At 38.3% G+C, this 16955-nt stretch overlaps 1 protein-coding gene across 1 annotated transcript in view; it reads left to right on the forward strand.

The window, feature by feature from the left end:
• The window catches only part of ULK4 (unc-51 like kinase 4), a 214459-nt gene that overhangs the window by 98535 nt on the left and 98969 nt on the right, over positions 1 to 16955 (forward strand). Inside the window, exons 27-30 of the mRNA XM_063304147.1 lie at positions 2483 to 2534; positions 2624 to 2765; positions 3652 to 3744; positions 9174 to 9222. Of these exons, the coding sequence (XP_063160217.1) occupies positions 2483 to 2534; positions 2624 to 2765; positions 3652 to 3744; positions 9174 to 9222 (336 nt within the window). The remainder of the gene's footprint in view (positions 1 to 2482; positions 2535 to 2623; positions 2766 to 3651; positions 3745 to 9173; positions 9223 to 16955) is intronic.

Here is a 16955-nt window from a genome sequence, read left to right on the forward strand (position 1 = left end):
CCAACTTAACAAACAGGGTTTCACATCCAGTCACCTGTGGGGCAACACATCTGAATGCCACCAAAGTGTCCTGGATGACCAGGGCCACTCCACACCCCTGCCCTGGAGTTTCAGCTGATGCCACTCCCAAAACCCAAATGGATGCCTCCAAGAGGGCAACCCTTCCCTTGGTAATGCATTAGTGGTCTGCCCTCTCCTCTGTGATCAAATCACAAATGAGGGAGGCCTCATTACAAGCAGACCTGGCATTTAGTAGTAGCAGCCAAAACTCTGATGGTTCAGTGACCAAGAGCTGGGGCAGAGCACAGGGGTCAGAACATGACCCTGCTACCAAACAGTGGTACCACATTCCCCAAGTAAGGCCCACCCCTTCTCCCTCCAATTCTCTATCCATCACCACGGTGTTGTTCCTACCTCTCCTCACACCAAAGCAGGGCCTAGGCCACTGAGCTGTTTCTGCCTCCAGCACTCAGCAGATCCTACCAACCCAATTGCCCCCTGCACATCCTCCTAATTGTGGTATAGTTTAAAAAAATTAAGCAGACGTACCACTAGAACTAGATAAGCACCATATTAATTTTCAATTTAATCGTTATTGTTAATTGACATCCACCTGAAAATATATTCACAGGAACATGTGATTATGGTGTATATTTTATGACTGAAACTAGTGGTTTATGTTTGATTGTGTATCAGTTAAAAATGTTAATGAAAGCAGAGAACAATGTAGGTGATAAAAATGTCTTGAAATTAAAAATGTAAATGTAGTAGTTGTTTTGCAAGCATTTAAAGCAAATATGCATTCTGACCCAAGGTGCTTATTTACTGATTTGCATAAAGATCCACAATAGCTTTTCAGTGGGCCTAATAGGTATAATTGGTATAAATTGAGTTACTGTTCTTGCACTCAAAGGGTGTATGAATTTCTTGTAACAGCATTATAGAGTAATAGAGCATTGCTAATAGAGCATCCTCTTACTTAGAGAATGTTTTCTAATGCAGTAAATGCTCATAACCCAATCTCACTTAATTTAAACAAGGTGTGTTCAATCAACTACCATTTCTGAGAACAATTAACCCTTCATTATTTCTCCCAATTTTCTTTCTGTTACATTTTTCCTCTCCCCCTGCCCTACCCCCCATGATTTCCTTGATGATGCAGAAATAATCACAGGAGAGTCCTATGAGGCCTGATTTTTGTTTTGATGGATTAGACCATTATATCCAATTCTGTTTTGCATCTGTAATTGTTATTTGTCTTAGATTGACAGTAAATAGCAAATGGCTGCTAGATCAGAAAGATAGATTGAAAATTAAGAGCCCCATAAAGATTATTAGAATTTATATGATAATACTTTCTATTAACTCTCCTGATATCAGTTCCTGCAGTGACAATATGTCTCAGGCATCAGTGGTGATGATAAACAAGTAAAACGTCTAAAATATGAAGTTTAGAAATAAGATAACAGTTGAAATATATTGAGCATAACTCATATGGAGAAAGAAAGAATTTCCTCAGGTTTTCTGGCCTTTTGGCTGTAATAAATCATTTGATTTGATAAAAGCATGCTTAGTTTGTGTGTACTGTTTATCACTGTGGTACCAGACAGAAAGTGGACATGAGCTGTTTCAAAATACATGACTCTTGATTACATTCTTGATCAGCAACGAAGTCGACCTGACAAAAAAAGAATTAAGAGCTTTACAGTCCTTAGGCATACCTTCATCAGAAAGCATTTTTTTCGTATCACTGTTGACTTTTATCAAGAAAGCTGACAATAATAGTCACACTACTTTATAATATTTAACACTTTCTTAACCTCAGCTGCTAGGTTTTGGATTTAAGCAGTAAAGTGGCAGAATTTTTGTTCTCAAGGGATCAATTTGCTGAGCTCAACAATCTGTTGCTGTTTTTTCTTAACCATTATGTTTGTTGGATAGTTTATATTTTGTATTCAGTCAAGGTAAACAGCAGAATGAGCCACAGTGCAATCTGAAAAGATATGGTGGGCATTTTCAGTTTATTAAAAAATAGATCTTGGATCCTCGAGGTCATATGTGCCACAGTTTTCTAGGGGAAACTTCACTAGACAAGAAAAACTACTGAACTTAATTGGTAATAGCATCCATTTCATTAAAGAGGTAGTATATATTATGTAAGCATCACATAAATACAAAAAATATTTTGTACCAATCCTAAAAATGAAAAACGAGATACAAATGTTCAGAATGAACATCACATGTTCTCATAAATAATACAGAAAGAATCCATTTGTACAATGTACTTATTAGCTTTTATATTGATACTTCCTTTCATAAAAAAGAGTAGATTAATTTTCATTATAGTTACAATTAAATATGGTTGATCAGATATATGAATAAAGATTATCATGGAGAACTGAATGGAGACTGCTATTATAAGATTTACATTTTTTAAATGTATGAGTATTCTGAACCAGACATTTATTATGCTTCTCTTTAGATTATGGATTATGTCCTGCCGCCTTTAATTTCCTTGGTCTTCAGTCAAAATGGTAAATACATAGCCACGTCAGCTAAGATACTCCTTTTGCTTTAATTAGACACAAATGTGATAACGTTCTTGTTACATTGATTTTTCTAGTGGAATGGAGACTCTTCAGCTTGCGATTGCTCACAGAAACTACTTCACTACTTCTAAGTCACAAGGTCACTGCAGAAGAGAAAGAGAATCTTAATTCAAACAACAAACTTCTGTGTCTCATTAGGAACTCATTGTTGCCTCAGTAAGTACCAAATCAAAGCTGGTTCATCTGTACTTTTCTAAAATATTGCTTGGTTTTTATGGCAAAAGTACGAGAGATGCTAATCGTGATAAGGTATAACATGTTTTTGTCTGCTAGTCACAATGTAAGAAACTTGTAGAGCCTTTCACCCTATTTATTTATTTAACCAATTTATGGGGTGAATGGATGAATTGATAGATGGATGTATAGATAGAGGTACATACATATATTGAAAGGTTCCTTGTAAAAACTAGTAGATAGTAACAGCTCTACCCTTATAAGAATGATTTTGCCCTCAAGCTAGAATAATTCTGCCCTGTTGTAAAGCAACTATTATTATGCAATTCTGTTTTTATGTAAGATGCTTCTTTACCTTATGCAGGGTAAAGTATAGACAACTCAACATCTTGGTCATGAACCACAGGCTGATTTTTCTCAGGATGATTGGAACTGGGAACAATGTTTAATTATTTATGACGTTGCAGATAATATTTCTAACTATACTTACTATGTTTGGTTTATATTGTTCTCATTCTTACTGCATCTGTTTCCACACAATGCTGTTACATTAAAGAATGAAGGATTTTTAATGGTTTACAATATTTCATGAGTTCCTTTAGCATTCTGAAACCATCCTGAGAAGCTGCTGGCTATAGTGTGTGTATCTGACTTAAAACAGATTATAAAAACAAAGTATCTGTATCAGCCACAATATTCACTGCTTGGGTAATATCTATCCCCTTATCAATCAAGTAGAAGTGATAGGAGTTTAATCAGAGATAGAAGCTGTTTACATTTCAAGATAGAGTGGTATTAAACAACTTTTCTCACAGAAAATTATGCTTGAAATGCTTATCTTTTTGTCATATGCTTCCTTTTGAGCTAGATTTGAACAGATTTTAATGGCACCTGACCCAGTACCAGCTTATGCCCTGAAGCTGCTGATTTCCATTACAGAATACAACCCTGCTTTTATAGGGTAAGGAAGCTCTCCTTTTATCAGGCACAGTACAGACAGCTAATTAGACTTGGATTTTTTGACCCCAGTCTCCTCTTTGAAAAAAATAACCCTCTACTTGTCTGGACACCAAATACTACTGGCTTCCTCGATCTAAAAAGTAGATTTCCGGGGAATTGCTGTTTTGAGGGAAATGAACCTAAAATCCTATGAATTCAAAATCTTTATGGCATGCTTTAGATCCTGGGCATCAAATATTACTGTCATTATGTATTCAATCTTAAATACAGTTACCAAGGAGTAAGCTCTATTGAGCATGATGGGACTCCTGATTAATTATCTATAGCAGTACATTGTCAACTGATAAACTGGCAATTCTGATAGAATAATACTGAGTAGAAATTGTGATTTGAGGTGACAGAGTATTTTCTTAAATTTTGTACATGGTTTTAGTGTAACATATTGGAATGTTATTCTTTTTTTCATGATTCATAGTTAAATTTTCCAGAAAAATAACTATATTAGCATATTGCAGCACAAATAATAGCATCTTATGATATTATAAGAGACCAACAGGTTAATTATGACAGAAGCTTTCATGGACTCAAATCTATTTCATCAAATATGTCTAGTAAGGTGAAGTAGTCTACAAGTTAATGTCAAAATACCTTTTATTGTTTTTATAGTGAAATGTCTATTTAATTGAATGGTAAGCATATATTTAATAGATTCAGTTCCATTGCATGAATGTGGTTGAGTTCACACATTACACTAGTTAGTATTTGTTTTTACTATGATTTTTTTTAACATACTAGACACAATCTTGGATATAATCAAAATAATTATGGTTAGTTTACTTAATTACTGGTTTGAACTAATTGAAGCCCAACCCACAGAGATAAAAAGCACTCCTTCTTGGGTATTCCCAATTTCCTTGGGCAAGTCTGCATTGGGTTTTGACAGCATAATTGTATCGTAGAACTATTGTCAAAACTCAGTCCAACTTTCCCTGAGCAAATCTATTGCAGGTTCCCCCAGGCAAAGTGGGGAACAAGGCCTAGAGGAAACTTTGATAGTGTTCTTCTCTGATTCCTTGTTCAGGCAAAGAGTTTTAGATGGCTAAATCCATGGAAATCAACTGCCAACAATATATTTTTTAAAGAATTTTATTAAATTTCAGAAAAAGATAAGAGATACAGAAAAAAACTACCAAAAAAAGAACTAAAAAGTGTGAAAACATGAGCAAAATTTTAAATAGATTACAAAAAGAAGTGACTTCCGACTTTAAACATCAAGGATATGCAGCAACTTTCCATAATCAATCCCTCACTCTAAATTAAACCAAAATCACATTATTTCTACAAGTCAACCCCTTAGCACATTATAAAAATCACTAAATACCATTGTTTTTTAAAGAAATCAAACAGCCTAACTGTCCCCTCACCAACACAGAATTCTCTTCAAAAAAACCTCCCATACATAATAACCCCTTCTTTTCCATAACATTACATCAGAAAGTCAAATTCACTCATGTCCTGCAGCTCATTTTCTCTGTTTAAGTTCTTCAGTTCAGCATTGAACTGAAGAACTCTCATCCTGGAGGGGGGGGGGTGTTTCCAGCTGCCTTCAAGGAGGCACTGGTACACCCACTCCTCAAGAAACCATCACTGGACCCTACTGTGTTGGACAATTTCCATCCTGTCTCCCACCTCCCTTTTTTGGGGAAGGTGGTTGAGAAAGTGGTGGTGTTACAACTCCAGAGGATTCTGGATGAAATGGATTATCTGGACCCCTTCCAGTCAGGTTTCAGGCCAGGATATGGGACAGAGACTACATTGGTTGCACTTATGGATGATCTCTGGCAGGAGCACGATGGAGGGAGTGCATCCATCCTGGCTCTTCTTGACCTTTCAGCAGCTTTTGATACCATCGACCATGGTATCCTTTTGAGTCAGCTCAGGAAGTTGGGGGTAGGCAGCATAGTTTATGCTGATTCACCTCCTTCCTCCAGGGCTGGTCCCAGTTGGTGGTGATAGGAGATGAGAGATCCGACCCTTGAACCCTCTTGTGTGGGGTCCTGCAGGGTTCAGTTCTCTCCCCTCTCCTGTTTAACATCTACATGAAACCACTGGGTGAGATCATCCATCAGCACAGGATGAGGTATCATCAATAAGCTGATGATACTCAGTTATATATCTCCATCCTGGGCGTGGTACATGATGTGGTGGCTGCCCTTTCTCAGTGCCTGGGGGTTGTGGGGGCCTGGATGGGGAACAACAGGCTTCAGCTGTACCCTGGTAAGATGGTGTAGCTGTGGGTTGACAGCTCCTGTGTATCCGGGAAGTTATCATCCTTAGTTCTGGATGGGGTTGCACTGCCCCATTCAGACCTGGTGCGTAACTTGGGGGTCCTTTTGGACTCATGACTCCTGCTCAAAGAGCAGATGGCAGTCGTGGCCAGAAGGGCCTTTGTGCAACTCTGTGTTGTGCGCCAGTTACGCCCTTTCCTGGATCGAGACGCCCTCCGAACAGTCACTCATGCCCTGGTCATCTCCCATATAGACTATTGCAATGCATTCTACATGGGGCTACCCTTGAAGAGTATCTGGAAGCTTCAGCTGTTCCAGAATGCGGCCACGCAGGCAGTTATTGGTGCCCTAAGATCGGCACATGTGACACCACTGCTGCGCGAGCTGCACTGGGTGCCAGTTTGCTTCCAGGTCCAATTCAAGGTGTTGGTTATGACCTTTAAAGCTTTACATGGCATGGGGCCAGGTTACCTGAGGGACTGTTTCATCCCTATAACATTGACCCATCCCACCCGGTCATTCAAAGAGGGCATGCTGTGGACCCTGCCGGTAAGGGAATTCCACTTGGCGGGGTCCAGGAGGTGGGTGAGGCCTTCTCTACAGTGGCACTCACTCTCTGGAACATTCTGCCCCTGGAGGTGAGGCAGGCCCCCTTACTCCCAGCCTTCCGGAAGAACTTGAAAACCTGGTTCTGCCACCTCACCTGGGGTGGGAGGGGCAATAGTTCTTTTTGGGAGTGGCTGGCACTGTAGATCCCTCCCCAATGAATAAGATCTTCACCCCTTGGACTTTGTATCTATTTTATTCTTATTTATTGGTTTGTTTATACTGTAATTTATATTTTTATGGTTTTTATTGTTGATTTTACTCCAAACTGCCAAGAGTCTCCCTTTTTGGGGGAGATGGCTGGTAACAGAAATTTGAAAAATAAAAAAATAAATAATAAATTGTCAGTTTCATTCAGGATTTCAACAGAAGCCTGAATCTCATTCTTAGGAGAGAGATTTCCATCGCTGTTAGATTCTTCAGTTTCATCCACAATATCCCCAACCAGATTTTAGACCATTTTAGACCACATATTTTCCACAATGCTCTGAATGTCTTGCATAATAACTTGGCAGGAATCAGAAAAAATCTGCTTAGTATTTGCTTTAATATCTCAGTGAAAGTCAGAGAAAGCCTTGTAAAGATCCTCCATGTCTGAGGCAGTAAGTTATGGTGCCCTCTAGATACTTAATCGGCAGAAATGAAAGGTAATGGAAAATTTCTGAACTGAGTTAAGGTAAGATCACAGGCAGTTCCCAGAGAAAGTAGCAGCAAGAAAGTAAAAGTTCAGAATGTCAGATTCAATGTGTAGGAAAAATGCAATAATCTTCAAAATTAGCACAAAAATAATAACAGGGAGACAATAACACACTCTCAACCCTCCTTACTATTGGATGGAAAGCAAAATCCAAAGCTTTAAAAATATTTTTTTTAATTAATCACAAAAATGAATTAAGCACCAAGAGAGATGTTTCTCCTTAATGTAGAAAGCCTCTCTAAGGGTAAAAAAACTTAAAAAAAAATATTGCGTGCTTTAGAAATGGGGTGGCTGGACTTAATGTCCCTTTAAAGCTGCAGCGCAGCTTGGAAATGGTGATATCCCAGTCTCCTGGCAAGTCTTACTCGTTGATCGCAGATGCTGTTTACGTTCTCCTGGCTGAAACTCACTGTCCGGAGGACAAATGGGTCAATTCCGAGTGTTTTCCTTGGTCTGGAAAAACACTCCTGGGCTTCAGGAGGAGCCAGCCTGAGCCCAAAAAAACTGCCACAATGCCAGTTCTGCCTGCGGAGTTTGCAGGCACAGCTGTTCAGTCCACCATGTTCCCACCGGAAGTCCGACTGCCAGTGATATTTGATAGCATCCTACCAGCTGGTGAAATAGTTTTATTCATGGGGAGGGTCTTCATAAATTTATGATTTTAGGCACGCAAGGTACCACAAAAATGTTATTTCAGTATGGTGCAATTTTAGCATATACATGTCAGTTTTTTATCGACTATCTTGCCCATGTGATGGATTTATAATTAAGTAAATTAATATATTTTTAAAGACTGATTTTACATTTTAAAAAACTGATAGTTATATTTCTGTATTACTGTATGTACTTTTCCATTAACTTTCTTCACAACAGTGATGTAAGTCAAGGAATAATTTCCAAAGAAGCATTGCATTTCATATATTTTAATAGATTTGATGGGACTTGTCTAATTAAAATTGTAGTCACAGGTTAAGGTTCTGGGGCACAGAATTTAGCAACAAAGACTCACAGTTCTTTTTACAGAGATATCCATCTCGTGTATATAATGTTATCATAAGGGGGAAAAAAAGACAAGTAGGATGGATGGATAAATTATATATTTTCTTTTTTCTTTCTTTTTTATCAGCTTGAGAACCAGCTGTTTCCAAACAAGTGGCTAAATGTTGCATAATTTCTGTTACCATGCACAGCTGACTGAATTTATCTTATGCTGAGTATCTTGTTATGTGACATATATTGTATATCCATATTTTGTTTCTATGATTTATGATTATAATACACTTACAGGTAGTCCTCACTTACCAATCACAGTTGGGACCAGCAACTCCATCGCTAAGTGGCATGGTCATTAAGCACATCATGTGACTATGCTGACTTATGATGTTGGTTCTGTCTGTGGCTGTTAAGTGATTCGCCAGGGGTCATTAAGCATGATATCATGTGACTGCAACTTGTGACTTCCTGCCAGTTTCCCCATTGACTTTGCTTGTGGGAAGCTGGCTGTGAAGGTTGCAAATAGCGATCACATGACTGTGGGATACTGTGACTGTCATATATAATACAGGTAGTCCTCTTTTACTGATCGCTCGTTCAGCAACTGTTCAAACTTACAACAGCACTGAAAAAGTAGCTTTATGACCGTCCTCAAAGTTGCAGCTGTTGCAACGTTCCAGTGGTCACATGATCGCAATTCAGCAAGTTTTTCAGCACTGTTGTAAGTTCGAACAGTCGGTGAACAAGCAGTCAGTAAGTGAGGACTACCTGTATTATTATAGAAACAAACTTTTTCTCATTGCTTGCTGCTTAATTATTTAATGATGTATTTTGGTGTTCCCACAGACTGCTTGAAGAAATCCACCTTGTTCCAACAATTTTTCAAGTTATCCTGGTAAGAATATATTTTTAAGCACGTGATTTTAAAATAACTTTAAAATACTACTAACTATTCTGCTTTCTTGTATGATCTTTGAGATATGTTATTTTCTCAGAAAGATTGGGCAATCTTATTGGACTAATTTTGTAGTGTTACTTTCTATAGAAATTGCAATTCTCTGTTGATTTGTATTTTAGTTTGATTACCACTCTTTTATAAAATGGTGTAAAATAAAAAAAATAGTCATAGAAAACCTCAGTCTCAGATGTGATTGCCTAGCTCAGCAATAAGAAAAAGTACACTGTGAAGATGTATATACAGTTTTACGCAACTACAAGGAATGTATGAATATGAATACATTGTCTGTCTGCGACTCAATAAAGAAGCTGCATCTTTTTCCAGGATTACCCAGTTTCTAGGTAGTAATGTATAGGAAGTAATATATAGTGGCTCCAGGTCTCTGACTTTTGCACACGTCCCCTGATATATCCAAACATTGTGAGAAAGATTTATATACAGCAACCCCATAAAAATCAGACTAAATCAGATGATCTAAAAATATTATTTCAAAAAATATGAATGACATATCTTGAATTATATGCATGGGCTAAAATCCAGAGGAGTTACTAATTAGTGCATATGGGATTTATACAGGTGCTTTAGGTTTTCTATGTATTTGTGGGTCCTTGATACTCTCTGAGCTTGGTTGTTTGCTTGCAGACCTGACTAGGTAGCATCATAAGTGTATTCCCTAGTCCAACAGTGAAAGATCTGCAAGCAAATAACCAAGCTCAGAGAGCACCAAGGACTCCACAGTTCAACCCTGAGCTACAGGTATTCTCTTCTATTACTATATATTTCTCTGGGACAGTTCCATTACTGAGTTCCTGCACCATGTCAAGAAAAAAAATCAATGTAGAAAAATGATTTGGAACTTCCATAAAAGAGCTGTTCTAGACAAATTCAAGGAACAGTCCTTTAGTGCACTGTGAATCTGGACACCTATCAAGCAATCATGGTTAGAGACTTCTGTTTGTTCTGTCAAAGGAAAACATTATATATCTAATTTTTGGCTAAGTAAAATAAATAACAGCACATTCATCTTAATGGTGTAGAAACCTGAAGAATTTGTGAATCAAGATCTCATGTAATTGCACTCATTAATAATCTAAAAACTTATGAAGATATTCATTCATTCATTCATTCATTCATTCATTCATTCATTCATTCATTCTTCACTTTTCTTCACTGCCCATCTCGCCAAAGCGACTCTGGGTGGTTTACAATCAGATTAAAATAATAAAAGATTAAAATACCGTAAAAACAGATTCATCATAAAAATATAAATATAAAATATAAAATCTAAGTTGGAGGAACAAACAGTCTCAATAAAATTCCTCGGCCTCATCAAGGCGCCAACCACCCCCGTGATTGACTATCTCTCCTCCCACCCCAAGCAAGGTGGCAAAGTCAGGTCTTCACTCCCTTTCGGAAGGCTGGGAGTGTGGGGGCCTGCCTCACCTCTGGGCGTAACATATTCCACAGGGTGGGGGCCATTGGCAGAGAAGCCCTCTTCCTGGACCCCGCCAAGCAACAATCTTTCATGGACAGGGTCCGTAATATGCCCTTTCTGCCTGAACAGGTGGGACGGGTCGATGTAATGGGGTGAGGCAGTCTCTCAGGTAACCTGGACCCATGCCATGTAGGGTTTTAAAGGTAATAACGAACACCTTGAATTGGACCCAGAAGCAAAGTGGCACCCAGTGCAGCTTGCATAGTAAAGGTGTTATATGCGCCATCCTTGTGGCCCTCAAAACTGCTTCTGTAGCTTCCAGATACTCTTCAAGGATAGCCCCAAGATATAGGTACAGTGGATTTTTACATTTTGTCTTAGTTTGCCTGACAATTACTGATAAAAGAATAATGTTTTTGACAGTATTCAGATCATAACATTACTTACATTAGCAAGTTCCATGGCTAATTCATGCTAGCTTACATCAGCAGCAGAGCTCATGCTAAATTTATTGCATTTCTTCTGTGAAATGAAATTAATATGTATGAGTTGTTAGACTGGGAAAGATGGATGACAGAAAAATACTGTGTTAATGTCAATTTCCAAAAAGAAGCCTAAATCTTAGAGATGTGCCTTTTCTTAGTTTATTAATTTTTAAACTTTAAATTCAGGAATTATCCAAGACTCCTTGTATCCATTTTTAATGTTGATGTAATGTTAAGGAAAACAAAGTATTAATTTAATTTCATTGAGAAATGAGTACCTTCAAATGAAATATTTTAACTATTTCTCTCCATATTCATTAAAAAAAGTAACAAATTCATGGATTTCACTAATCTGTTTATTTGTGCATATATATATAAATGTATATGTTTTTGGATCAATTTTTAATGCTGTCTCAGAACACATTTTTTTCCTGCTACCATACTTAATGTTAATTTATTGAAGAAATAAGTTTTACCTGTTTTAAAGCTCTAAAGTGAATAATAGCTTTAGTAATAACTAAAAATATATGTTTAAATGGGAACTTTTATGTAATCAGCAAAGAAGGAAAGGTTTGCATTTTCCAAGCAACTGAGGATTTACTATATAAAAAGCAGTGGTGTCCTTCCTAGATGACTGTCAAGAACTGACCTATTGGGCTTGTAATTAGTTGGGTAGCCTGTCCTGTAGGCTCTCTTAATTATTGCTTAATGTGAAAGCAGTTTATTCTCCAAATGTTTTTTGTTAGAACACCTACTTGTCAGGGTTTTCCCCATGTGGAACTGAAAATGTCAGCTCTCTAGATGCTGACCTCTTGTTCAGGACTTGGCTTCACAAAAGCTCACAAGACACAACCCAACTAGATCAAGTTCTTTATTGCAGACTAGAATGTATTCTCATGAAATGCAAGTTCTGCCAATTGCAATGTATAGTTATCCAAGTTTACATATATATATGTCTGTGTACACACACACACACACACACACTACAGAATTCTGAGTCTTAGGTGTCTTCCTCCTTTTTTTAAGCTAACAGGAATTTTGCCATTCTCTTCAAAGCTGGCAGAGGGCAGCTGAGATAAACAGGTAGTCTTCGCTTAATGACAGTAATTGGGACCGGAAGCCTAAGCAATGCGGTCATAAAGCATGATGCCATGTGACCACATCACTTAGTGACAGCAATCCCAGCAGTCCCCATTGCCATAGTTAAGCGAGGATTGCGGTTCGTTAAGCGAGGATATCCTTAGAACTTGCTGCCAGCTTCCAACAACCAAAGTCAGTGGGGAAGCCAGCAGGAAGTTGCAAGTCCCAGGCAGTTTGCAAGGAGGCTGGCAGGCAGGTAAGTAGCTGCTGCTGGGTGGGGAAGGGTGCATGGGTGGCTGCAGCAGTGTGAGCGGGTGGCTGCAGTGGTGCCAGCGTTTTTGGGCCCAGGGGTGGCTGCTACCTGGTGGGGAAGGGGGCACAGGTGGATGCAGCAGCATGTGTAGGTGTTTTCAGGCCTGGGGGTGGCTGCTTATGGGTGGGGGTGGGGCATGGTGGTTGCAGCCGGACACACAAGTGATTTCAGGCCTGGGGGTGGCTGCTTCCAGGTGTGGGAGACTTAGCCGAACGACTTGTGACCTTCCCTGCCAGCTTCCCCATTGACTTTGCTTGTGGAAAGTTGTCAGGAAAAGCTGGAAATGATGATCACATGACTGGTGGATTCTACAACTGTTGTGTGAGCCAGTTGCCAAATAACTGAATCATGATCATGTGACCTCAAGTGGGCTGCAACGGCTAGAACTTTGAGGACCAGTTATAGGTACCACTCATTCAGCACTGTTGCAACATCAAATTGTTGCTAAACGAATGGTCGGTAAGTGAGGGCTACTTGCATTGATATATTGATTTCTCTTGAACCTGGGAAATGTCAGTTTCATTCTTAACACCACTGGTCTTAGGTTACTAGGGATAAGGAGATTTGTAATCCAAAATAACTGGACTGCATTTACCCTTTGTGTAAAGAGTTCCTGTAAGTCAGTGATGCCAAACTTTTTGGGCTTGGCGCGTCAAAAATTCGGAAAATGCCTAACTTGACTCTGCTGGTATGTCACCCCCCACAAAACAAAAGAGAAACGATTCTTTACATATTCATTTATTTAAAAAAAATATATTGTTATTGCCCCTTCGCGTAAAGCCAGTTGAGAAGCCACTTCTCCAGGAACCGGCTTTGCGTGAAGCCAGCAAAAGCACACCCCTTCACTCAAAGATGCCCCTTCATGCCCCTTAGCACCAAGGCATGCCCCTTTGCGCAAATGGCAACTGGCTTCTGCAAGAACCAGCTTTGTGCAAGAGGTGGCAGAGGGCAGGGATGGCAGAGGGCAGGGCAGCAGGGGTCTAGGAGGTGGCGAGGGTGACTGCAGCTGGGACGTGGCTGGAGCAGCTGCGGCTTCCCGGGTTGTGGCAAGCAGCCCCAGAGTTGCTCAGTTCTGGGGCTGCTTGCCGCCCCGCAAAGTCGGGTACAGGGCAACAAAAGGGCAGAGATGGAGGGGAGATTGGTGGTTGTGGGGAGTTGCAGTGCCTTTTGTTCATTCAATTTCTTTGGTAACTCAAACGGAGAATAGTTGTCGGGTGTTGGTGAATGCTGGTGTGTCACCCAAAACATTGTGGCATGTCACCTTTGACACATATGTCATAGGTTTACCATCACTGGCCTAAGGAGTTGCTAATGCTAATCTCCCATTATATGCTTTGTCTAAATAGATTTGATTTTTATAACTTCATTTTCAGTAGTTCTAGGAATAAAAATTAGAAATGGATTTCCATACTGTTAGGGTCTTTTGTCCTTCACTTTCACTTTTGTCAGACACCTGCATACAGTTCACTAATCATAAAGAAATGAACTTCTTTTTGTACTATTTGCAACAAATTAAGTAGTCAACCTTAGAATTATTAGGTGTTGCTTTGAAATAAATTAATTGACCCAAAGTCCAGAGGGAATAGATGAGGATATGTATTTTTACCTGACTTTAGGAAAATGAATTCCTCCTGATTCCTAGTAAATCATATCTGATGATTTTCATATATATGATCTGCAATCTAACAAAGCAAGGACATATTTATAGGATCAGGGCATACATATATAAGGGGTGCACAACAGATAGTGTACCATTTAAAATTCAGGCAAGGATCCAGAAAATAACAGGCAGATTTTTTTTTCTTGATGGACTCGTCCCTGGGGGAGCTGGGGGTGTTGACGACCGACAGGAAGCTCTGGCGTGGGCTGGTCCATGAAGTCACGAAGAGTCGGAAGCGACTAAACGAATAAACAACAACAACAATCATGGCATCAGAATATTGTGGATAGGCAGAGCTGAAAATGTGAATTCATAGAAATTGAGGGTTTTGTAGGAATGAAAGTAGGAAGCTTCCTTCTACTGGGTCTGGTGGAAGATTAGTGTAAATTAGTATTATGTATGGAAATTGAAAACAACTCTCCAGAATTTCAGAGAAAGATCTGTCCTGGACCTGCCTCAGTCTCAGTTTAGCTGCAAAAGCTCAGAAGGCAGTTACATATTTTAGTTAAATTCATACATTTTTTGTATAACTTTTTTGCAGCAAATATAAAAAATACTGAATTTTTAAAACAATTTTCTGAAAAAGCTAGTTATTTTATAAGTGGACTGATTTATATTTTCCTGAATAGTACCATTTCTACTTTTGTGTGCCTTGTAATAGGTTTCAGGCAGAGTGAGATTAAAATTCACCACACATAGCTGTCGTTAAGACTTGCATCTGGATGGCAGTACAGTAGCATATTGCTGAAAGCAAGTAGTCTAGCAATTTTGATCGATAATAATAGAGTTTGAAAAAACACTGGAGGCATGAATAAAATTCCATTAATAACAAAAGAGAAAGAAAGAGATGTGTAGTCCAGTTTGTTTAATGTAGAACTCTCCAGAGACTGAAGTGGAAATTATGTGTGCTGCCCTTCATATTCAATACAGGTCCAGAGGATGCTGATTGGCTGAATGGCATGTCTGTAAGAAGCATGCTCGTGCTCATGAATAAGAGTCTAATTATATCTTAATGATCTCTTCTGCAACTAGGAAAACAAAATCTGTGCCTCTGCAAACAGTTACCCTAGTATAGTTGCAAGACTTAAAAAATGTAAATTATCCATTTGTAAGAGGAATGCATTTTGAAAAATGAAGAAATTGTGTAAAAGCTTATTTCAGTAGACAGTTAAGGAACCCTAATCAAACAATTTTGTAGAAACAGAAGTGAAAGCGTGCTTAATGGAACATGATTAGATTTAATTGCAATGCGTTCTCAAACATTAAATTGCATTATCTTGCCTTACAGCTAATCTAAATTCTTTGTCAGAATTCCATTAGGTTACTTTTTGGAGACATCAAAACATATGCTAGGAACTAAATACAGTTGATGTTTTCTCTTGGAAACATGGTTGTCAATTACAAATTGAAAACATCCTTAAATACAATAATCTGTATATGTAAATATTGGGAAATAAAATAATATGAAGTAGAATTATGATTTGCAGATGAAGGTTTACTGTAATCCTTTGTTTAATCAATAAAGGATGAGTCAATATTCAATGCACTTTTCCTCCAAAACAAATCTGTTTCAATAGGGACTTCCAAAGTAATTATGACTATTAGTCTGTTCGCTATTGAGCAAAAGTCCCTTGACTCTTGACTTGATTCTTTGCCTTTTTACTGATTTGTATTAAGCTCTGAGCATACAACTTTAAAAAGTTAAAACTGTTTTCTGGCCGGTTATTATATCAAGTGATACATTATGCATTTGATTCTATCTTTAAGGGCTATTCAGATAATGGTGCTCAGTAGGTGCAGGAAGAGTTATCTAGAAGCTAACAGAATGGAACACATCTTTTCTCTAGAGAGACCATCCCAGGCTTCTTCATCCTATCCTCATAGGGCGCATCCTCAAGTCCCTGTATCATCTTTGAGCCCTAACTTGTCAATATTTTCTGGAAATGTGGTGCCCAGAATCGTACACAGTACTCTAGGTGTGGTCTCTCCAGACTGCAAGTAGAGGGGAATTAGAATTCCATGCCTCTTTGATATAGTGCCTCTTCTAGTGCAACCCAGAACTCTGTTAACTCTTCTGGTTTTCTTTCAGTTTTGTTGAAAGATGTCACAGCAATGTATTATAGATTTAATAGATTCAACAATACAGACGCAAACTGAAATAACAATTTTAATATCTTTCTGTGATTATAAAATGGTATGCTTCTCACCTGACTAGAATACTTATTGGTTCTGGTTGTTAGAGAAATTCAAATTAAAAACCCATTGCCTCAGATTTCCTTTCAAGCATCTCAATTCTAGTGATTTGTATATGGATACAAGTACTGTGTAAAATTTAATGCTCTTTTAATTAGAGAACAAGAAATGAGAATCTTCTCTGCAATTATTTGGATTCTAGAGTGAATCTGTCAAATTATTTCATAAGAGAAAGGAAAATAAGCTATCATCCAAATTCCAGGTTTTCATAATATATTATTTTCGAGTAAAATATTTAAATCAAAATAAAGTCTGGCTCTACATAAGGTTATTGATATGGAATAAGTATTCCAACACATTACAGAGAAAGAGTCGGGAGTTAATTATAAGAATGCTGTGTTTGATAAGAGCCCTGTATTGCAAAGAAAATATAATTTCTGTTTATCATTTCCATGAAAAATTACAAACAGATTTTATTTCATTACTTTGGTATATTATAACACA

The sequence above is a fragment of the Candoia aspera genome, chromosome 4, assembly GCF_035149785.1.
Source record: "Candoia aspera isolate rCanAsp1 chromosome 4, rCanAsp1.hap2, whole genome shotgun sequence".
Classification (NCBI taxonomy): domain Eukaryota; kingdom Metazoa; phylum Chordata; class Lepidosauria; order Squamata; family Boidae; genus Candoia; species Candoia aspera.